Source organism: Delphinapterus leucas, chromosome 16, assembly GCF_059928025.1.
Source record: "Delphinapterus leucas isolate spDelLeu-1000000601 "Yukka" chromosome 16, BTC_Dleu_Yukka2, whole genome shotgun sequence".
Taxonomy (NCBI): Eukaryota; Metazoa; Chordata; class Mammalia; order Artiodactyla; family Monodontidae; genus Delphinapterus; species Delphinapterus leucas.
This window is the reverse complement of record NC_143144.1, coordinates 62,576,508-62,603,508: the sequence shown is the minus strand read 5'-3', so window position 1 is coordinate 62,603,508 and position 27,001 is coordinate 62,576,508. Positions and strand designations below refer to the sequence as shown.

At 38.2% G+C, this 27,001-nt stretch overlaps 1 protein-coding gene across 1 annotated transcript in view; it reads left to right on the top strand.

Moving 5' to 3' along the window:
- Positions 1-27,001, top strand: part of CFAP43 (cilia and flagella associated protein 43) — a 102,693-nt gene that overhangs the window by 67,642 nt on the left and 8,050 nt on the right. The window contains exons 21-34 of the mRNA XM_022568835.3: positions 1,120-1,224; positions 3,398-3,514; positions 4,411-4,638; positions 6,226-6,432; positions 7,361-7,450; positions 7,747-7,827; positions 8,454-8,579; positions 13,691-13,810; positions 16,640-16,747; positions 18,308-18,394; positions 19,082-19,170; positions 20,788-21,001; positions 22,099-22,211; positions 23,688-23,847. Of these exons, the coding sequence (XP_022424543.2) occupies positions 1,120-1,224; positions 3,398-3,514; positions 4,411-4,638; positions 6,226-6,432; positions 7,361-7,450; positions 7,747-7,827; positions 8,454-8,579; positions 13,691-13,810; positions 16,640-16,747; positions 18,308-18,394; positions 19,082-19,170; positions 20,788-21,001; positions 22,099-22,211; positions 23,688-23,847 (1,845 nt within the window). The remainder of the gene's footprint in view (positions 1-1,119; positions 1,225-3,397; positions 3,515-4,410; positions 4,639-6,225; positions 6,433-7,360; positions 7,451-7,746; positions 7,828-8,453; positions 8,580-13,690; positions 13,811-16,639; positions 16,748-18,307; positions 18,395-19,081; positions 19,171-20,787; positions 21,002-22,098; positions 22,212-23,687; positions 23,848-27,001) is intronic.

Here is a 27,001-nt window from a genome sequence, read left to right as displayed (position 1 = left end):
TGTTAGGAAGAAAAGAGGGACATCACTACAGATTCCATGGAAATTAAAAAGGAATAAAGGAATTCTATGTTTTTGAAGATTCTATTGTTACATTCTCTAGCTCAGAGATTCTTTCCTCAGCCATGTCCGGTCTACCATCATGTCCAGAGCCCATCAGATACCTTCTTTATTTCTAAACAAAGAACATTTTTGATCTCTGAAAAAAAAAAAAAAAATTGAAAACTGTATTAGCCATTAACTCAATGGGTAAAATCAAAAATAAATAAAACGCAAATTAAACAAGGTATTTGTTCAGACAATGAGTAAGATAAACATGAATAAATGAGTAAATGAATGAATGAATGAATGAATAAATAAATAAGACATTTTCTAATCTGGGAGATATTATTTTCAGCTAGTTTGCTAACGATCTGCCAACAAAGTGAAATGCCAAAAAAAAGAGGTTCTGTACAACATTGTAAATCAACTATACTTCAGTAAAAAATTTTTTAAAAAAAGTTTCTGAAGAGGACCCTAAGGACTAAGGATTGTTGGGTGTCACTTTCATGCCAGCTCTTTTGGCAAACTTTATTAAAATAAGAATACTTAATCACTTAAGGAGGTAAAACTAATTGAGGTAGCATATGTTTCTAAATGGCAAAAGGTACATCATACGATCCCCAAGAATAGTGGAACATTCATTTCACAGTGGACATAAACAATAGAAGAATATAGTGCAATAAAACCCCAAGACAGAGGTCACAAAATGCCACTTCAAATATGCATTGACAAGGATTAAGCCAACATTTACATATTTCAAACTTTTCTAATAAAACAGGAAGACTTGGCACAGTGGGTTTGCTTTAGCACCTTGCGCCAACCAGGCAGATCTGTGATGGTGTGTGTGTTAGCTATCCAGCTACCATGGCTGTGCAACTGCCCACACACCTGCCTTGGCTCCTGTGTAGGACCTGCCTGCCTTGGTGGTGTTTGTGTTGACACCCTAGTCCTCAAGGAATGGAATCCTAAGCCTCCAGACTAAATCAAAGACAGGGAAGTATCCCCCTCCAAGTGCATCTGGTTTTTACAATTGAGGCCACATTTTCATTCTTACTTTTCCCTTCATTTGTGTTCCTTAAGATAAGAAAGGATGCTGAGATGCAAAACCTAGCCAAGAGATATTTGGCTGAACTTATCAAAGGAGAATGCTGGAATTCGATGGCTGTGAAAGGCCGAGCTCTTAAGGTAACAGATAGAACTTCAGGTACAACACCTTTGCCAATGAAAATTTTCATGGAAAGTCTCATGGCAGAAAATTTTAAAAAGAAAAAGTTTAAGAAAATCCATATATAGGAAAGCATTCGAAGCACACCTTGCTCCTTCTTGTACTGACTCCACCTCAATGTGTCATTTTCCCTTGTCTCGTTCTTTTGTCTCTGCTCAGTCCCCATGTGCTTCTAAGCCAGCATCTCTTAAGCTTTGTTTCAGCACCTCTTTCCCTCTTTCCTCTACGACACCACCTGCATCCGGGTCTCAATATCTGTCTATTCCAAAAAGCCACTTCACTCACATTCCACACAGATTGAAAACTAGACATAATATTATTCACATTTCTTTCTTACATATAAATTTATTTTATTTATTTATTTATTTTTGGCTGTGTTGGGTCTTCATTGCTGTGCGTGGGCTTTCTTTAGTTGCAGTGAGTGGGGGCTACTCTTCGTTGCGGTGCATGGCTTCTCATTGCAGTGGCTTATCTTGTTGTGGAGCACGGGCTCTAGGCACACGGGCTTCAGTAGTTGTGGCACGTGGGCTCAGTAGTGTGGCTCACCGGCTCTAGAGCACAGGCTCAGTAGTTGTGGCGCATGGGCTTAGTTGCTCTGCGTATTATTCACATTTCTACCTGTACCTGCCTTCACATTTTCTTTTCCTTTTTTATTTTTTAAAATATTCACAGTGAGATTTTTATGATATTTTTTTTTTAATTTATTTTTTTATTTTTGGCTGTGTTAGGTCTTCGCTCCTGTGTGTGGGCTTTCTCTAGTTGCGGTGAGCGGGGTCTACTCTTTGTTGCAGTGTGTGGGCTTCTCATTGCGGTGGCTTCTCTTGTTGTAGAGCATGGGCTGTAGGCGCACGGGCTTCAGTAGTTGTGGCACGAGGGCTCAGTAGTTGTGGCTCGCAAGCTCTAGAGCGCAGGCTCAGTAGTTGTGGCGCACAGGCTTAGTTGCTGCGCGACATGTGGGATCTTCCTGGACCAGGGCTCAAACCCTTGTCCCCTGCATTGGCAGGTGCGTTCTTAACCACTGCGCCACCAGGGACGCCCCTGCCTTCACATTTTCTAAAGGACTGTTTTTTGTGCCTTTTTATTGAGATTCCTCCCAACACAGTTTCCCTCTTTGTGTAGGGTGACCAAGAGTCCCAGTTTATGCCTGTGGTCCTAGAGTAACTATTAACAGCACCTTTTTCACTTTCAAATATGCCCCCTGTTTAGATAATGAAGTATTGATCACCCTCCGTTTATGTGATTGAGTATTGCTCTAAAACAGGGTTTCTCGAGAACGGCACACTTGGGGCTGGATAATTCTTTGTTGTAGGGGCTGACCTAAGGATTGGAGGATTTTGCAACATCCCTGCCCTCTATCTACCAGGCCCCAGCAGACTCCGCCACCCCAATCAGTGACAATCAAAAATGTCTCCAGACATTGCCAAATGTCCCTGAGGGGCTGGAGAGGATGGAGACAGTGGCCAGCAAAATCACTTCTGGTTGAGAAGCACTGCTCTAGAAATAAATCTTTCACAAAAGCACAGTATTTTTTATACAAAGTTTACACCAGTACTGAAGGCATACATTGTTTTATTTTATTTCTTTTTTTTAAATCGAAGTAGAGTTGATTTACAGTGTTGTGACAATCTCTGCTGTACAGCAAGGTGACTCAGTTATACACATATAGACATTCTTTTTTCATATTCTTTTCCATCATGGTTTATCACAGGATATTGAGTAATGTTCCCTGTGCTCTACATTAGGACCTTGTTGTTTATCTACATTTATTCTAAATGTAATAGTTTGCATCTACCAACCCCAAACTCCCAGTCCATCCCTCTCCCTCCCTCCTTCCTCTTGGCAACCACAAGTCTGTTCTCTGTCTACAAAATAGATAAGTTCATTTGTGCCATATTTTAGATTCCACATATAAGGGGTATCATATGGTATTTGTCTTTCTCCTTCTGACTTACTTCACTTAGTGTGATAATCTCTACATTGTTTTATTTTAAAGAAAGCTTCCATGGGCCATTTCACTCATGCATGATAACCTATGGATTAATTTTGTTGAGAGAAAACATGCCCCACTCTGCCCCAGATACACACAATTGTTCTAAAAATGGATTTATTTCATTTTGCTCTTTTTTTCCCAAGTGCTTTCACATTCCACGTGTGGTTGAGAACTTCCCAATGAAAGAACGCACAGATGAGGAGCTTAAAGAATTGAAGAGAGTCGTGCAGCAAAAAAAGATCGAAGCAGAGTGTCTTAAAGTACAATTTTAAACATATATGTGTTTATATAAGTGACGTGTTTTCTTTCAGGATTTCCTTCATACAGATTTGAGTTGGAATACTACTTAAAATACGTTTAGATATTGTTTGTGTTTATATTTATATTCCTTGTTTATGTGTAGGAATATATTCTAATGAATATAGGAGCCTATATCCACGTAAGGAGCCTATATCCTAACAACATTGGCTATCCCTCAAATATGATGATATACTTTTAAAATTGAGATTTGGGATTTTGTTCTTGTCCTGGTCAGAAGTTCTTCATCCACACATACTCTTTTTACCACCTCTTATCACTGGGGATTGTGTTTTAAGATAGTTGGCCAAGGATGAAGTAGAATCTGTTTTGGTGGGATTTATGGTTTTCCTAAAGCAATCCTAGCTTTTTTTTTTTTTTCCAGTAATCTCTGTCAAACAACTTTAAAACACTGCCCAATTGGTGTAGTTTCATTTTGGCCAGAACTTTGCATCCATTCTTTTTCTAAAACTAAAATGAAGTCATGCTTAATTCTTTTTACATACACATACCAGTCCTATGTGAATAAGTTCCTTTGTAAAATGTGAAGAGAAAGTATATTTTTTAATGCTTAAGTACCAAGAAAGACTCAAAATATTTATGAGAAGCTGTCGTCCCGACAGAAAAATATGAATATTACACACTATCAAGAAGAATTTTTACTCTTATGATTTATCTACAGTCTATCAATTTCTGAGGCTTTCTCTTCAGCAGGTTCAGGACATCACTTTAAATTCAGTTGTTGGCAAGACAATTAACATCTTAAAATGATTGTTGAAATAATTAAGTTGTCCCAAAATTGCCCTTTAGAGAATTCTTCTTATTGCATAACTTTCATTTCATCTTTTTCTATATTTAGCTACAGAAGGAAATTGTAGAGGTTCAGTCTGCAATTACCTTGGTTAAAAAGCATCATGAAGAGGAGGATGAAGAAGAGGAAGAAGATGGGACAGCAAAAGATACCAACTTGCCCAATTACCTGCTTGGTAGTCTGAGTACTGATTTTAGGGTACCTACCTCTTTGTTGTCAAGCCAACTGGAACTTCATTCCAGAGAGGAGAAAATCAACCAAATTATATTACTGAAAGTGGGTGAATTTTTTCTTTACCCTTGAAAATCTCTAAAACTTTCCATGAGGTGTCTTGCAAAGGCTCAAATTGAAATCCAATGCCAATCAAATGATGTCTTTAAAGTACACAGAGAAATATCCACATGGCTAGCATCCATGTTCTTTAAACAGAGCTCGTGGACAAGAGTTGTTTTCATCCATTTGGTGTGGGTTCTGTGATACCAGGTTTTCTAAAGAGCACCCTCCACTGACTAACACCGCAAACCATTTTTCTACTTAGATCTTCGGGAAACTCAAAGATAAAAGAAATCCTTGAATGCCACCTTCTAGGTAACCCAGATGTCAATTAGGACCTCCCTGTAAGATCAAGATGTGAATGCTTATCTATCTCCTTAATCTAGGAAAATACAATTTCCTCTCTAAGATTTCTATAAGTGCTGGGGCTCAGGGATAAGGCATGGTGTCCTTCAGGCTCTAAGCTCCTACTCCTTGCTTTCCACCAAACAAGTCAGTTTCAGAACACACCTGTACATGCCACGCCTACTGAAGGTTTTCGAAAACTCAGTAACTGAGATTGCACCAATGCAGACGGTTTGAAATTTAATGTTTGGCCATTCCTATTCCTGAAGATCCTTCAGCCATGTCTGAAATTTGAGTTTTAGCCTCTTGCTGTGTTACTCTGCTCTCCCTTCCTATCTTTTTCTCTTCTTTGTCTCCTCCAATACCTAAAATTCCTGTGCATTTATACTGAGAACTGTTGAGTTATCCCTTTTGTTGCTTAGCTTCTGCTGACCTATGCCCTCAGTGTCTCACCTTCCTGCTGCTTTATTAAGGTGTTTTCCTACACGAAAGTAATTTCAGCCTGAGAGAAATTCTGGTGCGAGCCGTTAAGATCATTTTCTACCCTGCTTTAATGGTTTCATCTTCAGTAGGATAGATATATAGACTGAAGTCTGACGGTAAAGTCAGGTCTACTTTTAGTTTGACCCATCATTCTACTCACCAGCAGAGCTAGGGGCAATCCAGCTGGACCCACATCCACCTTAGTAACTGGCTGATCCAACTGGGCAGCTTGGGTTCCCTTTCTACCTGAAAATGACCTGTCCATACAGAGGAAGAATATTGTGTGTAGTTGTGCTTCTCTGGAAGATTCTCCAGACCTCTAGAGGCCATCTTTTCCTCACCTCCTCTCCCCAAACCTGGTTCCAAAGAAAAGATATTTCCCAACTTTAATACTGAATATTTCTTTTTAAATATTTTTATGATGGATTTTTTTAAGAACATACACAAAAGTAGAGAGAATAGCCCAAAGAGCCTCCAAGTAGCCATTACCCACTTATCAATATACCTGCACACTGAGTTACATCGGGCGTTTCTGGAAGTACGTTGTAGTATAACAGTTATGCTGTTGCTTAACCTTACCCATGGTGGGATGCCACTATAGATTACTGAACCAAGACGTGACTTAATATAAACAGTATTTTAGAAAGATTACTTTACTTATAATTTGTAAAGTGATTTTGGAGGGAAAGTAAAGCTGTGGGACCATGTTGCCAGGAAAGGTATAATACATGGTGTGTTTATAATAACATATTGATATTTTAGGATATTATTTACAAGGTAAAAACTGCTTTCAATAATGAGTTTGATGCGGCATATAAACAAAAAGAGATTGAAATTGCACGTGTGAAGGAAAAAAATGTAAGAATTCAAGAAATCGTTTTGGATCTGGAGTTGGAAGAATCAGTCTGGCAACCAGAATTTGAGGACTGTGAGAAGCCAGAGAGAACCCTTATTGTGGAAAGTACTGAGGTACGATTATCCGTACATCATCTCTTCCCTTCTTTCTCATGACGTCTTCCAGGCTCTTATTTATTCTTCTTGTTTTTGCTACCAGAAGCAACTGTATAAGGTAGCATTCTTGGTTACAAGTAACAAAAACAGTTAACACAGCCCCAGCAATAATGGGGATTTTTTCTATGAATGCTGTAGAGTCCAGAGAAGATTTGGACACCAAGCCTAGAAAGAAGCAGGAACCACACACTGGAACCTTGTGGAGAGTCCAGAAGTGCTCTTTCTTCATCTCTTGACTCACTTCTCTCTGCATTTCAGCTGCCTCTAGCAGTTTCTATGTTATATCACCTATGCTCAAGAGAGCAATTTGTCCAAACTATAATCTCTTAGTCCTAGTTCTGGATTCGCCTGGGAAGGGGCTTCTTGGTCCAACTTGGGTCCAGCACCTGTACCCATGGAGGCTGGGTCATATAATGGGAATGAGGCTGATGGAGCTCCAGTAATTATCTAGCCATTAGAGTAGTATGGGTCCCAGAGAAAGGGGCTCACTGGACAGCCTTCTTAAAAGGTGTTTGGCACAAATGCAGTTACAAATAAATGCTTAAAGAAGACAATTCAAATATAATCATACTTCATTTATAAAAAGTAACTCAAAGAGAACACCCTTGGTCACATGAAACCATCTTGATTACTTTGAGGCAAAAGATAATAGTGTTGCTTAGAAGTAATAACAAACACTCATACAGTCCCTGTTAACAGTAACCATCTATTTTTCTCACTCTCTCATTTTGGACCTCATCTTCATTCCAAGATAGGAAATTGGTTGCAAAATCTGGATAGTCCCTCTATCTCCTTAATCCCTTCTAACCTCCTCCCGGTGTGTGGAAAGAAAGTATGGCTTGAATTTTGTAAGAATAACAGCAGGAGACCACATTTTCTCTTTCAGATTACAGCTCAGAGACATATTAATCCACAGCAAAAAGCCAAAACAGAATTGCTTGTGACCCGTGAAATGGAGCGATTGCTTCTGTCACAGGTATACGGTTTTTTTAAATGGTACCTAAGACCCTTTTCCTTTTAGGGATATTTGTTCCTAATTTGGTTGAATAGCCTTGTACTCCACCATAGAAACACATCAAGGCATTTGTTGTGGTCAGAGGTCACTGGAATCTCAGTGGCCTCCTCTTCTCCCCTCCATGCATGCCACTGCCCACCCTCCCCAATCCTAAATGCAGTCATTCTAACATTGGGGACAGGGGGGCTGTCCCCAGTGCCACTGGAGTGTCAGACCTCTGTCTCAGTGACCCTCTCTGACCTTGGCTTTTTCCCAAGGGCCCCACCACAAGACGCCGAGCCCTCATGGACATGATGGGAGGAGTTCTGGAAGTCAAGAAGGAAGACATTTTGAGAATGGTGAGATTCCTGGTCATCCTTGTGGAAGGTGGAATGGGATGGAAAGAGCTACTGAAATGTGACCATTTTTTCCCACGTGAACCTGAGTTGTAGAAATTCTACAGCGACAAATATACCACCCCCCAGTACCTTATACACTTACCACATCAGGCAAAGAAGAAGAAGTTTGAAACACCAGGCTTGCCTTCCAATCTGATGAAAAGCAAACAAATGAACAACAACAAAAAAACAACCACAGTTGTTTGGGTCTCTACAGAAAGTAGGGATAATACTGCACCTCTAATTTTCCAGATACACCAAGAAACATTCCGTTTGATACCTGACATAGGTATCCCTGGAGCTCAGGCATAGTTCTAGCTATGCAGATATCAACTCACACTTTTGAACTTGTCACCTAAGAGTCAGGGTACATCCCAAAATGCTTACCCTCGCTTAAGTGACAGAAAAACCATTGTAACATTTTTTCATATCCTTTGGTCAAAGTGTTAGGTCATTGCCTTGCCAATGTGAAGAACTATACCCTTTTAAAGGACTCTTTTTTTTAAACTGTAACAATAACTCTGAATTTGACTATATTGCTATATTTATGTTTAACCTAGAATATATGCTTTCCTTTATATCTTCAGGTGATTCCTCAACCTGCTTTCATGTCAAAACCTGATGCTTTGTGGTCTGAAAAGGAAAAGAAACAATTCAAAGAGTATGAGAAAAAAGTCAAGGAATTAAATGAAGAAAGAGATAAGTATAGAAAGGTCAGAAGAGCAAAGAATATAACCTACCTTAGCAAGGGTTTTGTTTCAGTATCTTTTCAAATGAAGTGCTCTTTATTTTCTCAGTGTCTTTAGTAGCCTAGAGATGGTGTTTGGGCTTAAATTCTCAAGAGAATTTGAAGAAGCGAGTGGAGATAAATTTAAAGGCTTACTACAATTTAAAACGAAAAGAACATGTAGCAATTTTTTAAAGTTCTTATTGATTTCAAATTTCACATCATTACAGTTCATTTGGTCATTCATTCTTCAAATATCTAATGAACACCTATGGTAGTATGTTCAAGGCACTGCAAGGGACTGCTCTCTATTGTCTACGTCAATTTGAGTTGTATACTGTTGCTTGACTTGCTCTCAATTTCAAGGAAAAGACTTGAGAGAAAAATGACACAGTCAATAAAGTTCTAATTTGAGATTTTTGCAATGCAGGTCTCCCACTTTTATCCTTCCATCACAAGGAAACATTCCCACATTAAAAGTGCTTACAGTTATAATAGAGATGTAAAAGGTGATGGTATACAACCAAGTAAATGATATTTATTCTTCTGTGAAGGAAGTAAAATCATACCATCATTTGAGGCAGGGCAGTTTGTCAGCTTTATGGTGAACAATTCCTTTGAACGTATTGTTAACTTGTCCCTGTTTTTATTCACTGCAGTCCTCTAACAATGTCTTTGTGTATTATCCAAAATGAGTAGTTTTGAATGCAGTAAAGATTTCAAGAAGTTACAGAGTATAGACGCCTAAAGTGGCGCCATTTACTCCACAGTCTTGCACTGTAAAATAGCCTGCTGCCTACACCTTCACCCCCTGCTCCTTGGCCATGCTCACCTGGTAAAACCTCAGCCTTGATTAAGCCAGGACTCAACCTTCTCTGCACCTGCACCATGCAGTGGGTAAAGGAAAAATACTGACTGGTTTCAGTCTAATGACGTTAACCTTTATTGTGTCCCTAAAGCTGCTCAACAATGCTATTCCCCCTAGCTTTCAATTTCCCCCTAGCTTAATCCACATCACCTGGGGGAGCTTTTTTAAAATACAAATTCAGAGTCCATCATTCTGAGGACATAGAAGGACCCTGAGATTCTGCATTTCTAACAAGTAACCACATGGTGCAGCTTCTGCTGGTGGGTGGACTACAAGATCCTAGCGAGATCCTAGAGGGCCACTTCATGTGTTCTCCCCATCCTCAAACCTCCAACACCTGACCGTCAACTCACTCTCACCTTATTTTCTTTTTCACTGGGAGAAGAGAAGCAACTAAAAGAGATTTTCCTTACGCCTCTCCCGCCACATCTACCACCCACCTGCATTGAATCCAGAGATCCTCCCTGCCTTTCTGTTCCTTATGGGTGAAATGGCCTTGCAACTGCCGAAGCCTGGTCTTCCACTCGTGCACTAGGTCCCATCCCATCTTACCTGTTCAGTGCTGTTACTCCAGCAATTTGCCCCTTTTCCCTGCATCGTCAGTTTTCCCCCCTCTACTGGATTTTTCCATAGACACATGCTGTAGTCATTGTATACATCTCTCATCTTATACAAAAGGAAAAAAGACTCCCTTGAACAGGATTCTGGAGTTCTTTCTATTATTCTTGTGACTTTGGGGTTAGTCTGAATTTATTTCAAAATAAAAAGTTAAAAGAAAAGAAAAAACAAACACTCCCTTGACTCCACTTTCTTCTCAATCCACTGCTCAATATCTCCTCGAAAAACTGATGTTCACTGTCTCTATTTCCCCTCTTTTAAAAGAATCTTTTTTTTAAAAAAACTTTTGTGTTATGGAAAATGTCAAACATATATAATGACGCCCTTATGCAGCTTCAACAATCATTGACTAATGCAAATCTTATCTCATTTTATACCTCTACCTATTTCCCTGACACTGAATTATTTTTTTACTCATTTGTAAAACTTTTTTTTTTTAATTTATATTTTGGCTGCGTTGGGTCTTCACTGCTGTGCACCGACTGGGCTTTCTTTAGTTGCAGCAAGGGGGGGGCTACTCTTTGTTGCGGTGCACACGGGCTTCTCACTGCGGTGGCTTCTCTTGTTGCGGAGCACGGGCTCTAGGCGCGTAAACTTCAGTAGTTGCAGCATGCGGGCTCAGTAGTTGTGGCGCATGGGCTTAGTAGTTGTGGCGCATGGGCTCAGTAGTTGTGGTGGCGGGGCTTAGTTGCTCCATGGCATGTGGGATATTCCTGGACCAGGGATCGAACCCGCGTCCCCCGCACTGGAAGGTGGATTCTTAACCACTGGACTACCAGGGAAGTCCTGGGAATGGGAGAAAATCTTGGTGTGATGGATTCTGCATTGTATATTCATCCTTCCTACTTGGTCTCCCATCTCTCACCTCCCCTGCTTCTCATTTCTCAGCATCTGATACAGACATTTTTAGACAAAATTAGATTTCCCCAGGAATGTTTGAGGGAAAAACTTGTGTTTTTAACCAATACTCCTTGAGTTCCCACTATGTGCACCAACGTTAGATCCAAGGGACACGTGGTGAATAGAAAGACACAGCCCTCAACCCTCAGTGTTCACTATCTGGTGGTGAAGGGGGTTATATATTAACTGGACATCCACAAAATAATTATTTGACTACAGTGTGATAAATTAGGAAGGACAAGTTCTATAACAGCAAACACAGAGGCACTGACTTAGATCGGGGTGTTCACCTGGTCCCCTTTACAGGCTGGCCTGCCCGTCCCTTTGCTGCTGTGAGTGCTGCAGCTAAAGGCTTATACCCAAGGCCACCGGAGTCTTGTCCTTGGCTGACCAAGGGGGCATTATTGTCCAGAGACACCGCAAGGTTATACCACTGCTCCCACCCAGAACGGCCAGCAATTGACTGATGAGATGGGGGTATGAAAGTCCAGCCCTCTCGGCTCAAATTGGGACAGGTCAGCAGAGCCTCTCTATTACCCTTATACCCCTGAGAATCAGGCCAGGGCTGGGCCACCTGAGAGCACATCATAGCTCAGCTCCTGCCCCTTCCTACCCGTTTCCTTCACCCCCGTATAGGTGTCAAAAGCATGTGCACTGGAATCCTGTGCCAGCCTTTGCTGCTAAGACCCACGATAGTGCCCAAGACAGGACCCAAGAAAGGCTTCCTTGAGAAAGTGGCATCTGTTCTCACATTAGAAGAATGAGAAAGAATGAACAGGTTGAAGAGTGAGGAAGGGACGGCAGGCAGATGGAAAAGCCTGGAGAAGGGCCTGCAATGAGAAGAGTGTGGGGCATCTGAAGAACAGTTTTAGCAAAAGACCATTTTGATATCATAAAAAGTTCCTTTCAGACCAGAGAGCTTCAAAGGCCTGAAAGCTCAGTGTTTAAAGAAGGGTGCATAGGGGACCCTTGGACAATCTGGCCTCAGGAGGCTGTGTCTTTGGCCATTTGCCATATAATGATGCTTCCATTATCCAGAAACACCTGAACTTGATAAACAACTACTAGGAGGCCACAATTCATAGGATTTTTCCATTCCTATGAGATAGTGTCATAAATTATTACAAGCAAATTGGCCCAGAGCTGTATTTGTTTTATTTTTAATATTTCCTCATTGCTTAATTAGCCTAATTTAGGTGGTGTTTCTCCTTGTATCATATATTTCTATACATTTTGCTAAACTTCTCTCTCCATAATCTTCCCAGGGTTAGTCTCTTCCTTTATTAAACCAGCATAGAGAAAACTTGGTTTTTTAAAATAAATTTAAAATAATAACAACATTCTACCATCATAGTAATAATTGATTCAGGTGAGAATTATCAATGGATGCTAAAAGTTTGATGAGAAACAAGATTTTTTTACATAGTCTCAAAGTATTTTCCCACAAATCAATTACAAATGGAAAAGCGGGAACGGTACAATAGAGAAACTAGAAGACGCTACCTAACCCAGTGATCACAGTTAACATCAGCCAAAGTGAAACGAAGCAGCATTGTGTCTCCTGAAGTGGTGCACTGGGAAGGATACAACATGATTTGTGGAGCATTCCTGCTAGAAATGTACATGCTGGTCTAAGCATAGGAAACGCCAGACAGACCTAACCTGAGTGGCAGACCCCAAAATTACTAGCCTGTATTCAAGTGTCTGCAGCTTATTCTGAAATGGTTGAGAGAGAGAGAGAGGAAGGGGGGGAGATTTAGCAAGCGATAAAGGAAATGGGGTAGAATATTAACTGTTGATTAATTTGGTTAAAAGCATATGAGAATTCTTTGTCCTATTCTTGCATCTTTTCTGTAAATTTGAAGTTATATCAAAATTTAAAAGTTACCAAAAATTTCTAAGGTAAAAATAGTTTGTAACAGTATGTCTAGGATTGATCTGCAGATGTCATTCTCTTTAAAAATGTAAATTTATATCTTTCCACCTACCTACTGTGTGCTTAGTGCTAAGTCTTGTTGGAATTTTAAAGAAGGAGGTGGTACTTTTTCCTTCTGATGTAGAACTATATAGAGGGAGAAAACATACAGAAAACAAGAGAGAGTATAAATAACATAAATATGTATATATACAGTTCACCCCTAAATGACTCAGGCTTAGGGGCCCTGACCCTCCTCACAGTCCAAAATCCGAGTGTAATTTTACCGTTGGCCCTGCACATCTGTGGATTCAACCATCCGTGGATGGTGTGGTACTGTGATACATATTTGTTGAAAAAAAAATCTGCGTATAAATGGACACACACATTTCAAACCCACGTTTTTCAACCACCAACTGTATTCATAACTTAAAAAAACAAACCAAGATTTCTTAGGGCCAGATTGTGTGCCTGGAAATTTCTGTCCTGTATAGAGAGTCAGAATTTTCTGGAAAGCTTTGCTGCAATTTGTTTTACTGGACCTCTGTCTGCTTGCATCATTAGCCCTGATCAGTGATTTTAACTTTTTTTTCCCAGTGTAATCTTTTTTAAGCAAAAATCTCAGATTCACAATATAACAGACCCAGCAGAAACATCTCTGGTTAAAGGGGGAGCCCAGAGTACCTCACGAGGCCTGCCCTCCACCTGCCCCTTTGTTTTAGCAAAATGTAAACAACCACTTCCTAGGAACATTTGATGTTCCTAAATGTTAACTTTGCTGTTGATTTCCTTTTAGTCATTAGAAACAGAAATGAAGAAACTTCAAAACTCTATTCAAGAAAGCACACAGAATTTTGATGAACATTTGAAAAGACTCTTTGAAAGGAGAGTGAGGGCGGAGATGGCTGTCAGCCAGGTAAATAAAAGCTTTACTTATATGACTTGTTCTTTTAAGGAGCCTCCAGGGCCTGTCATTGCTCTTAGGACAAAGACCAACACCCTGTCTGGCATCCAGGTCCTGCACTCGATGGCCATGACTCCTGCTCCAGCCTCATCTGTGGCGCCCCCCTCACTTGCCATGCTGAGTTCTCTGCCTCCTGTTCACATCTCCTTCCTCCCAACGCGGCAGTAAGACTCTGCCCACCTCTCTGCTTCCTGGGCTATATCTACTCATCTGTCAGGTCCCAGACTAGGTTAGGTCTTCTTGTTATATACTCTGTTCTTTTACTTCCTATCACTTATTACAACTGAATTTTAATTTATTGTGAATCATTTTTTAATGCTCCCAAAACTCTAAGCTCCGTGAGGGTAGGGACCGAGTCTGTCTTGTTCATTTTTGTATTTCCAGCAACTAGCAAAGGGCTGGGCTCATCTTGTATGTTGAATGAATGAATAATATACATGCCCTAAAAGATCAGATGAAAAATCTGACTTAATTTGATTCAGCAGTAAGAATATAAATGAAGCATACAATAACTTAGAAGCAAGAAGACCAAGAATGAAGGCTTTAAATTCTGAGGGAAAATTATTCCTAACATTAGATTCTATACCTGACCAAACTATCAACTGAATGTGAAAGGAGAATAATGTTTTGAGAAATGCAAGGTCTCAAAAATTTATATGCACCCATTCTCTGGAAGCTAATGGAAGATGTATCTCACCAAAGCAAAGGGGCCAACCAAAAAAGATGAGAGAGGTTAAGGAACCTCCAGGAGGATGTCTGTATTGTCAGGGTCCTAATAGGAATGGTACCCTGAAAGGGTTACGTTTAAGAGAGGTAATGCAGGGACTCTTCACTGAGGTATGGGCAGGGTTAAGAGAAACAGTAAAGAATGGTGAAACAGCCAGAGACTAGAAACGATGGGAAGCCAGTGTCATCCCTAGAGTTAAAGAGGCAAGGGAAGGGCACTATTACCAGGACCCAGCAAGACCCGTAGCGATGGGAGAGGGGCTGTTCCTCAGTTATCGTGGCCACAGATAGAAGAACATAATCACTGGCCCAGCAGGGAGAGGATGTATGCATATGGTAGTTAGGTGGGGGGAGATTGGGAATGAATGCTCCAGCATTAGTCTTAAGAGTGCGTTAGTCATAATGGCCAAAACGTAGAAATAATCCAAATGTCCAACAACTATGAATGGATAAATAAAATGTGGTTTATCCCTATAATGGCATATTATTCAGCTACAAAAAGAATGTAATAATACATTCTACAACATGGATGAACCTTGAAAACATGCTAAGTGAAAGAAGCCAGACACTCTAGGCCACATATTGAATGTTTCCATATATATGAAATGTCCGGAATAGGCAAATCCATAGAGACAGAAAGTTAAAATTAGTGGTTGCTTTGGGTGGAGGCATGAAGACCTCTGGGAGGTGTGGGGAGAAATGGGAAACGGCTGCTAATGGATTTCTTTTAGAAGTGATGAAATATTCTAAAATTGTGGTGAGGGTTGCACAACTGGTAATCTGATTTTTAAAAACCATTGAATTACAGACTTTAAAGGAGTGAATTGTATGGATCGTGAAATACATCTTAGTAAAGCTGTTATTTTAAAAAGATAGAACATCTTTTCATACAAGACAATGAGGAAACTATCAAAGACTACTAAGTAACATCAAAAGGACTCAGGAGTCAACTTTAAAAGTTCCCCTAAATGGGACAATTTAAGATTCAACGATAATAATAATTGCAATTAACTGAAACCTATCAAATTTGTTAGATTAATGAATGTGTGATATTTTAAAAATAAAAATGCCGTCAAAGGATAACAAATTTATTATCTAAAAACTAATAAAGAGAAAGTGTCAAGTATTTACTGTTTTCCTGTATGAACTAAACTGCTAGGTAACCAAATAGATAGGGAGAAGCGTCCCTTTATAAGAGGATTTCAATCAGTAAGTGAAAAAGGAATGATAGAAATATAACATCACCATTTTGCAGCTCCCAGTGGATTAATGGACCCGGGCATTGAGATCTACAGCTGCTAACATCTCAAAAAGAAAGACAACTTGATACTACCTGTTTCCTGATCAAAAAGCACAATATCCTTTATGATCTTCATAAAAGGATCAAACATAGGTCTGATCTGTCCTCTGATTCAGCTGCCAATTTTCAGGAAATACATGGGATAAAGGACTCTGAAAAACTTGCCATAAGTATGCAGTTAGCAAAACCCAGACTAGGTGAAACTACAGATAACTGCAAATAAATGTGAGGAAAAGAAAGGGCTGAAAGGGAACCTGTGGATTATAAGAGACTTTTAAAATGTGACAGTTTTTTCACCAGCATGTTATACAATAGTGCCTAGAGATACATATTTGGGTAATAATACTGCAAAGAAACATAAAGAGGTGATTACTATAAAAGTCAGGACAATGGTTATTATCGGGGTTGAGATTAGAATGGGGACACATGGAAAGGGCTCTGGTAAAGTGGTAAAGTTCTAGTTCTTAATTGAGTGGCGATAACAAGTGTGTTTTGCCTTTATAATAACTCATTCAACTATACATTTGTTTTACGTATTTTCCTATGTATGTGTTTTATCTTACAATGAAAATTGAAAAAGGTAAAAACTACTGAGCAGTTATTGCAAGTTTATATTCCCTTTTTCTTTAAAAGAATTTCTCTTACTTGTATGTCATAAACTTGCTTGATGAGTGCCAAGTCTGTGACCCTCAACAGGAAGTCCTTTCAAAGGTAGGCATATTGATCATTTCCCCCCTTTTTAAATATTTCTGTAGGAGGAATTGAAAATAAACAACCTTGTGTTTTCCTTACTGTTGGATGAAGAAATAAGCTCCAGAGAAGCCTTCCTGAACAACTACCTTGCAAGGAAGCAGGAGGAGAAAGTAAGTATAGTGTCTGATACCTGAGCACAAGCATCTTCTGACAAAGGGGATCCCTCTTAACAAGAGCTCACATGCCTAGCCCCTTCCTTCCTTCTACATTCCTACTCAACTGTGTGCTTTCCTTGGCTCCCTGTCTGGGACTTTGCCCCAGGGTCAGATGAAAGTGCCCACTCCAATCTGTTCATAAAGTTATGTGATTCTGCGTCTGCAATCATTTAGTCAAACGAACTATGTAACTTTCATATGACATATGGTTTATAAAATGAGGCCATGTGGCTTCATGGTTGAAGGGGCCCACTTTTAACCACTGACTAGCTATGGGACCTTGGACAAGACACATAAACTTTAAAGCTATTTTCAAGCTCTTCTCTAGGGAATGTTGTTCTCTCTGGACCTTTTGGCACCCTAAGTTTCACTAAATATATAAGTAATGGCTTAGCTTATAGAATGAAAAGCTGTCATAGTTTGAAAATCTCAAATAGGAGCATGAATAGATATGTTTCATTAAAGAGACAATGAATACAAAATACATGTCACATGATAATTTTCAAAAGATGTCAGCTTTTATTAGTATTAATAAATGACATTTATGAATGATATAAAGTATCAAATGACATATGTAGTTATTGTTGCCAAGAGGCTGTTAAAGAGCATATGCAAAGCACCTTCTAAATACAACCCTACTTATAACAACCCTACAGAGTACGGGATTTCTTTTGTAGATGAGGAGTCCATCTCAGAGAGACGGGTAACAGGCTAAGTCACTCATTAGTGTGTAACACACCAGAAATTGGAACTGTAGATATAAATAAAGACCCTCCAAATGAGAATAAGCAGACTGTTTATTCAGAGCTTGGTATAGTAAGGGAATCAGCCACCATCACTTGTGTTTGGCAGACACTCAAAGCCAGGCAGGGGATGAGAAAGCTTTATAATGAATAGAAGAGAGGGCTTCAGCTATTCCCTGATTCGAAGTTGTTGGCATGGAGAAGCCTGGAGCAAGTTAATTAGAAGCTTGGCAACCTATGTGCTTGGTTTAGGAAGGAGCTTTGGCTTTCTCTGGTTGGTCCTAAGTTGAAAATGGTGGCAAAAATTAGGAAAGCTGAAAGTTATTGACCAAGTCCTGGCAGTTTAGGGCCGATCGCTGCAGAGGCTGTGGTTTCCCCTCCTGGCTAGTTGTAGGTTATGGGTCAGGGCTCTATCTTTATATACGGTCTGGCCGTTGTCCATTTACATATTCAGTCTCTCAGAACCAAGGTCCGTGCAACTCCCAAGCCTGTGCAATTTCATCATCCATACTGCCCTGCCAAGAGTGTAGTGTGCTCCCTAGTCACTTACACTCACATACAGAGCTGGCTACCCTTTGAAACAGGTGAGTGGATGTTTGTCCTTTCAGTCTCCAGTCAGTTTACTTTCTTCTGTGAATGTTATATGTAATCGATACTTCACTTCACATTTATCTTGTACTAGGGAATTCCTTGTTCTTTTCAGTATCCCCAATATTTTTGTTTATCCTGAAAAATCTCCAGTTCCAATCTTCTATTCCCGATGTTATTATAGAGCCAGACTACAGAGGCCATCCGGAAATCTAGAGAAGACCTCGATATGTACAAGGAACACTACGACAACTTACTGGCGGAAGACAAAGTGAGAGCTGTTGTCTCACCCACTCGCTAATGCAATAGAGTTGCTGCTGCCTGGATTTGGGGAAGATTAAGAGGGATATAATTTAATTTCCTCATAGATTTTTCTCCTACTGTAATTCACAGTTACGGGTGTACTTCATTCTATGCCACTGTGTATTTCTAAAAATCACTGTGTAAAATAAATTTTTTAAAACTTCTCTCGTTCAAGCTTTCTCTTGTACAAAAAAGAGAGAGCTCATGTAGACTTTGGAGCTTTTTGAACTTCAGGTTGCAAGTCCCATTAGTTGGTTATGAAATCAATTTAGTAGGCTATGATCAGCAGATTTATAATGGAAAAGAATAGGATAGAAAAGCAAACAGAAGAATAGAATAGAACGGAATGGAATAAAATAGAGGTAACTTGCATGTTTTACAGGTAAATATCATTTTGTGAAACTTCAGTTCTGAATGATTTCTAAGACCTCTTATATGAAGTAATGTTTTAAATTTACTGAGGTGCTTCTTGTTCAAAGTAAATCTTTGTTAAATCCTTGCACAGTGAGTGGTCACCCTCTAACAAGGTTATAAACCAAGTTTTCATGAATTTTTAAAATCAAAGTGACACAACCTATATTTTAAAGAGTATTGTCAACAAATAAAAGCCTTCTGAACAAAGTTACAATCCTGTCAATGATATGTTTTCCCTTAGGTTCTAGATCGCAGCTTTAAAAAGGAATTTTCTGAAATTCCCAGTCATCAGGTGGATATACTCTACAAACTTTTTAAACGCCGACCAAGGTTTGTTTCCTCTTTGTTATCATGTTTTTGAGAAAAAAATTTGTAAGCGTTATTAGATGTCAGCTTTTTCTCCCGATTAGTTCGTAATATTCAATGTAACATCTTTTATGTGAAAATGTTCAAGTGTCTTGATCATAACTCAGTTTGTTAAAGATCATTCTTATATCTTACAGTAGGCAATGAAGACTAAGGATTTCTTTTTTACTATTTAAAAATAGTTAAGTATCTAAGTAATCATAGTGCTATTATAGGTTCTATTTTATACATGAAAGTAGTTCCTCGTAAGACACAGATGGCAGACAGATTTATAAACTGTTTTTCCCAAGATGTGTTCCAGCAAGTATGAGTCCCTTGCAGTATGAATTGGAATTACACATAAAAGTCTTCCAGGACAAAATAAGTTTAAGGAAATACTGGGTTGAAAAAGATAAAGTTAAAAGATTTTCTTTACTGAAGAACATTTCAGAACTTTTTGTAGCCTTTGCATCCCCAAGTATAAGAAATAGAGTAGGAAATGTTTTCCAGACTTATTCGACCACCAATACCCTTTCCTCGGAGCATCTCATGTGATTTGTGTTCAAGATAAAGTTTGAAAAATGCCAGTATAAATGATTGAAAATAACCATTATCAGAAGAGTTCTAAAATATCTGATTTTTATACCAAGAGTAGCATTAGAACTACATTTCACAGATTTCCAAATTTTTATAAATTCAGATTTCCATAATTTTTAATTAGACATAATGTAGGAATCATGGAGTTTGTCACAAAGATATAGGCTCATTTGTGTCTGAGATGCAAACCCATTCTCTCACCTTTGACAGGTTACATGCAACCTGAGGAATTCAGTCTAGAGCAAGCCTTATGTCTTTGTTTCCCTATTTTTAAAGGAGTGAGTTACATAAGCCTGTGAAGAAAGAAGTGAGACCTCCCATATACTGGGAGGCAGCAGTGGAAAAAGCATAAACTCTATTGTCCAACAGAATTAGCTTTAAATCCTAACTCCACATCTATCAGACCTATGGCCTTGGCCAGTCACTTCTCTCAGAGCCTCACTTCCTTCATCTAGAAAAAGAGGATAACAATAGTAACTTCACGACGTATTGTAAAGCACCTTGAGAGTGAGTGCCTGGTACAAATCTCTGTACCCTTCTCTTCCCAGCTGCAGGCCAGGGAAACAAAACTAATCCATTAATGTAGATAAAAAGAGGCACTTCTCCAGTTGCACATATAGCTGAACATTCTCCAGGCTACTCACCTGCAACAAGGATACCAGCAGGGGATGTATGGGGCAGAACCAGGGGACATCCACACTTCCCTCAGGCATTTACTTACCTGCTTAAAATGCCCAGAAGGGAGACATTTTCTAGTGCAGGTAAAACTGCCAGTGCTGACAGAAACTGGGGACATCTATAGTCCAGCCGAGGTCATGTCTGGGGATCCAGAGGGGATGGAAGAAGGTCCAAGTGGGTGCTTTTCTCTTTGGGGTAATCCACCCACTAGCCACAGGAAACTGTCTTGCAGTATCACACCTCTGCTAAGGGTTGCATTAATTTAACAGTGATTTTTTTTGTATGTGAGAATGTGAAAGGTTGATGGGCTTTTATTGGTAATACCAGGATTCACAAACAAAAAGTGCACTCAGATACGACCAGTCTTGTGCCTTTTGGAGAGCGACCAGGATCTGGGAAATTGAATAAGGATGCCTTTGCCCAGTTAATGAAAGCCATGGATGACTTGGACAGTATTAATAACATGCCACAAGGCTTGGACCCCTCCGTCTGGGAACATTTCTGCATGACCAGACGAGCGAAAGTGGAAAATGAACAGAAAGTATATAATAACATTTTATTATTTTATTTCATTTCATTTAGTGTACTAGTATCAAATATATAGTTTATGGTGGTCAGTGCTTCTAGAAAAGCTAGTTATTTAGGTTTTCGCACTAGGGTAATAGTAATATTAATAATAATGATAAAGAAATAAAATATTAACCTCAGTCCTATTGAGGGCTAAGTACTTGTAGACCCAAATTGATGGCCACTAGCCACACGGGGTTATTTTTTACTTGAAATAAATGTGGACAGTCCTAATTGAGACATACTGTAACTGGAAAATACACACAGATTTAGAAGACTTAGCATGAAAAAAAGAAGGGAAAGTGTCTTAATATTTTTTATATTCCTTACGGGTTGAAATGATAATGTTTCGGATATATTGTATTAAATAAGATAATAAAATTAATTTCATCTGTTTCATTTCACTTGTATAATGTGGCTCCTACAAAATTTATAATTACATATGTGGCTTGCATCGATGGCTCACGTGACATTTCTCTTGGACAACACTGTTGTAGATACAACTTCTCCTGTCTGCTCTGGTCCTGAGTAGTCCTCATCCCTTTTTGCATAGAAGAATTATGTTTCACCAGAATCAGCTTTATAGTTTTGCTAGAATATTTTGTTAATGTAACAAAGGGTAGCAATTTGAGAGTGTGTTTAATTAGGAAGAGACTTCTTCCTCTTGCTGCTTCTTGACCACACCTTGCCCCCTGGCCCTGCCACCAGATTACCTAAATTGTGTGCCGCATGCGTCAGGCTGTCATATTTTTGTTAAAGTATCTATGATTGTAAAACTTTATCTAAGATGATAAGATATAAGAAAAATTCTAGTTGCTTGCTTATTGTCTTTCAGTGAGAAGCAAATTTGATACTTTTCTAATTATTCATGGGAGGTACCATGTAGGTTTTGGGTTTCTTATATTACATAATGGCAGGATTTAAATTTTGGTTTATTTCTTAGAAAGTTGGACTTGTTAAGGTTTTGTAGCAAAGTTAAAAGATGTATTTTTTTAAAGTTCTTTAAAATTAGTTTGCTTTTATTTCTAAAGCTCCGTATGTTCTGAGATGTTGGTGGTTTGTTTTCTTCAGGTAAAGCAGAAAGCAGCTGGCTTAGTAGATATGGTGGCTTTCCTCCAGAGGAGAACTGAGGATGATGAGAAGGTGCAACATGAAATTGAAAAAGTGTTCCGTGAGCTCACCCTGTAATTTGAACCTTTCATTCATGTTCATTTATTCAAAATCTAGGGCTAAATTAGGTTGTGTTATCATGGGGAGAGAATGCTGACTCACTGGTTTTCAGCTGGCACTGGCTTACCTATATTCATGGCTTTATAACTTCTCCTTGAGAAAGTGCATTTTGTTACATAAGACCTTATTTCAGAATGAAATTTGCCTACTACATGCTCCACTGTTCTTACTGCAAATGGTCAAGTTTTTTTTTACTCTTCAATTTCTGTTTTTCCCTTTTTTTAAATTTGGAGCATAATTGACTTACAAAATTAGTTTCAGATGCGCACATAGTGATTTGATATTCCTATACATTACTCAGTGATCTCCATGATAGGTCGTTACCATCTATCATCACACAAAGTTATGACAATTTTTTTTTTTTTTTTTTTTTTTTGCGGTACGCGGGCCTCTCACCATTGTGGCCTCTCCCGTTGCAGAGCACAAGCCCCAGATGCGCAGGCCCAGCGGCCATGGGTCACGGGCCTAGCTGCTCTGCGGCATGTGGGATCCTCCCAGACCGGGGCACGAGCCCTTGTCCCCTGCATCAGCAGGCGGACTCTCAACCACTGCGCCACCAGGGAAGCCCAAAGTTGTGACAATTGTGTTGACTATATTCCCTATACTATACCTCACATTCCTGTGACTTAATCAAATAGGCAAACTTGGGGAAAATCTTTTATTTTAATCTCCTTCCACATGAAAATACAAAGAACACGTTTCTGCTGGTAAGTACTTTTAAGCTCAAGCCACACAAGCAAACTGTGTGGAAAATTAAGTAGATATCCAAGAAATTTCCATGTAGAGGCCTAAGCAGCTAATATTTTTTCTTCAAGGGAGCTTGTTGTATTTTCCAGAGTAATTGGGTTACTGTTTTAAGTCCTTGCTTCACTTTTGGCTGTATTTACAGCCACATTGATAAATACTTCTCTGATGTTCCCAAATTCATCATTAAACATCATTTTCAGATCTAGGTGATAAGTAGGAATATGAATTACCTAAAAATAGATTTGATAAGTAGTATGCAGATTAAACATTGTTAATATAATGTCAGAGATCAATACACAAAGTCAGAACTTTAACAGATTTGTTATTTGGTAGCATCTCTATTTTTTCCACTTACATTCAAAACCATATTAATCTTTTCTTAATCATGAAGTAAAACTTTATGAATGTGTTTCTGTCCATACCATTCTTTGAGCAGCCCAAGTGTAATTCCACATCAGTAAGAAGAGGTACCATAGAGACCTCTAGGAAAGCTTGTCATTGGGAAAATATTTTCCACATTAACCTCCAGCATGTTTTCCTTCAACTTAAGGAAAATTAATTTTGAATTTTATATTCAATTTTTATATCAGATATATTTTATCAAATTTATATATCAGATGATAGATGAAATTTTGAATATAAATGTATTACAACTACTTACTTTAAAGTCTTTTTCAATTTAGATTACAGGAAGACAAAGTGAAATTCCAGTTGAATTTGACAATCCAAATCCTCCTTAAACAAGGGCAAGTAGAACTGGAGAATTTCCAGTTACTGCTGGATTATTCTGATGCAATCCTCATCAACAAGAACATAATTGAAGACTTGAATTCTGTGATTCGGGTAATTATCATGCTTTAAGGAGAAAAAACCAACATATCACCTGCTGTACCAAATATTTTTCATATTCTCCCATTTCTATGGTAAATCATTTTCATTCAGTTGAACCAGTGGTTGCTAACTCTGACTCTACATTAGAATCACCTGAACAAGTTTACAAATGTGTCCAGACCCCATTTTTTAAAGCTTGCCAGGTAATTCTAAGGTAAAAGAAGTTCAGGACCATGGAGTTAAATGTTCATCCTAATATACATACTATTATTTTGTTAGAGTCAATCTCCTCACCTAATGATAAGTTTGATAAGCTTAGAGAATTGATTTCAGACCTTGCTTGTTTTCTGATATAAACATTTAATGTTATAAATTGCTTTCTAAGCACTATTTTAGCTGCATTCTGCAAATTTTGAAATTTTGTATTTTTATTTTCTTTCCATTTAAAATATTATCTAATTTCCCTTGTAACTTCCTATTAGAAGTTACTATGGGTTATTTAGAAGTGTGTTATTTAATTTCCAAATATTTGAGGATTTTGTGCTATTTGGGAATTATGTGCTAATGTTGCTATACATATTACTTTTATAAATGCTCTTAACCCACAATATATTGTTATTATTGTTGCTATAGATAGTTATCTTTTAGAGTGATGAAAGTAAGAAGAAAGCATTTTCTATTCCCCTCCAATTTCACTATTTCAAGAGATCTTTCTTTGTATAGATTGAAGTTTCTGTCTTGTATTATATACCTTATACTTAAAAAACTTCTTTTAACAACTGAATTGCAAGTCTGTCGGTAATAAATTCTCTGTTTTTCCTTGTCTGAAATTGATTCACCTCTATTATTGAAAGATATTTTGTTGGGTTCCCTGGATTGACAGGTTCTTTCTTTCTCCCTCTTATTCTTTTCACTTTAAAGGTGTTCATCTTCTTCTGGCTTACGGAACTACTGACAAGATGCCTACTATATTTTTTTAATCTTTGTTCCTCTTAAAATAATGTGTCTGCCTTTGAGATTTTTCTCTTTATCTTTGGTTTTCAGCAGTTTGAACATATGTCTAGGAGTGTGTGTGTGTGTGTGTGTGTGTGTGTGTGTGTGTGATCCTTTTGATGTACTGTTGACTTTGGTTTGCTAATATTTTGTTCATGATTTTGGCATCCATGTTCATCAAGGATATTGACCTGTAATTTTCTCTCCTTGTGGTGTCTTTGGCTTTGATAATCAAACAGGGTAATGTTGGCCTCATAAAATGTTTGGAAATATTCCCTCCTTTTCAATTTTTTGTTAAGTGTTTGAGAAGGATTTGTATAAGTTCTGGTATGTTACATTTTCACTTACATTCATTTTAAAGTATTTTCTAATATCCCTTATTTCTCTTTTGACCTCACTGATTATTTAATAATGTGGTGTTGAATTTCCACATATTTGTAAATATTCCAGTTTTCTTTCTGTTATTGATTTCTAGTTTCATTCCCTTGTGGTCAGAGCAGATACTTTGTATGATTTCCATCTTTTAACATGTATTAGGATTCATTTTATGGCCTCACATGTGATCTGTATTTGAGAATGTTCCATTTGCACTTGCAGATAATGTGTATTCTGCTGTTATTGAGTGATGAATTCTGTATATGTCTCTTATGTCTAATTAATTTGTAGTGTTCAAATCCTCTATTTCTATATTGATCTATGTACTTGTTCTGTCCATTAGTGGAAGTGAGATATTGAAGTCTCCAATTATGGTTATTAAAATGTCTATTTCTCCTTCAATTCTGTCAATTTTTGCTTCATATATTTTGAAACTGTTTTAAGGTGAATATATGTTTATAATTGTTATATATTCTTGAAGGATTGGCCTTCTATCAGCATATAAAAGACAATTTTTGTGTTAAAGTTTATTTTGTCTGATGTTAGTATAACTATTCCAGCTGTTTTTTGGTTACAGTTTGCATGGAAGATATCTTTCTATCCTTTCACCTTTGAGCTACTTGTGTCATTGGATCTAAAGTGAGTCTCTTCTAGACAGAATATTATTGGATCTTTTTTTAATCCATTGTGTCTATCTTTGCCTTTTAATTGTAGGCTTTAATGCATTTACATTGAACGTAATTACTGGTAAAGAAGAATTTACTGCTGCCATTTTGGTATTTGTTTTCTGCATGTCATATTTTGTGGTTGTTCAGTCCCTCCATTATTGCTTTCTTTAGTAGATAATTGGGGTTTTTTGCAGAGTACCATTCTGATCCCCTTCTCTTTTCCTTTTCCGTATGCTTTCTTAGTGGTTACCCCTAGGAATTACAATTAACATCTTAATTTTATAACAGACTAGTTCAAATTAACACCAACTTAGTTTCAGTAGTATGCAAATCTCTGCTTCCATGGAGCTCTGTTTCTCCCCCAGTTTGTTATTATTATCATGAATTGCATCTTTATATATTATGTGTCCATTAACATAGATTTTTAATTATTATTTTATGCATTTTTCTTTTAAACCACACAGGAAAAATAGAGTACTTACAAACAAAAATACAAGAATACTGGCTTTTATATTTACCTATGTAGTTACATTTTTTATTTAGTTTTTTTGTTTTTTTTATTTCTTTTGGCTTTGAGTTACTATCTACTTGCTTTTTATTTCAGCTTGAAGGACTCCCTTTAGCAATTCTTGTAGAGCAATCTAGTAATGATGGACTCCCTCAGTTTTTGTTTATCTCAGGAATTTTTAATTCTCCTTCAATTTTTGTTGTTAGGGTAGGAGCAACCATCATCAGATTTGTTGATGGACTGAATGTGAAGGGTCAGGTAAAGAGAGGGATCAAGAATAAATCTTAATATTTTGGCTTTTGAGCAACTGAGAAGGCGATGGTGTCATTCACTGACATGAGAAAGACTGGGGAGGTATAGCCTTGGCTGGGGACATAGGATGAAGAATGTTGGCTTTTGTTAAATTTGAGATACCTATAGAACACCCCAGTGGAAATATCTAATAGCCAGAATTCAGGGTTGAGATATATATTTAGGAGTGTTCTATATGTAGATCACATATATTTAACTACATATGGATTATTACATATAGATATCTGCATATAGATAATTTATGCCACAAGATTGCTTGAGACCACGTAGGAAGTGGGTAGATAGGAGGAGGGCGTTTGGGCCAACACCC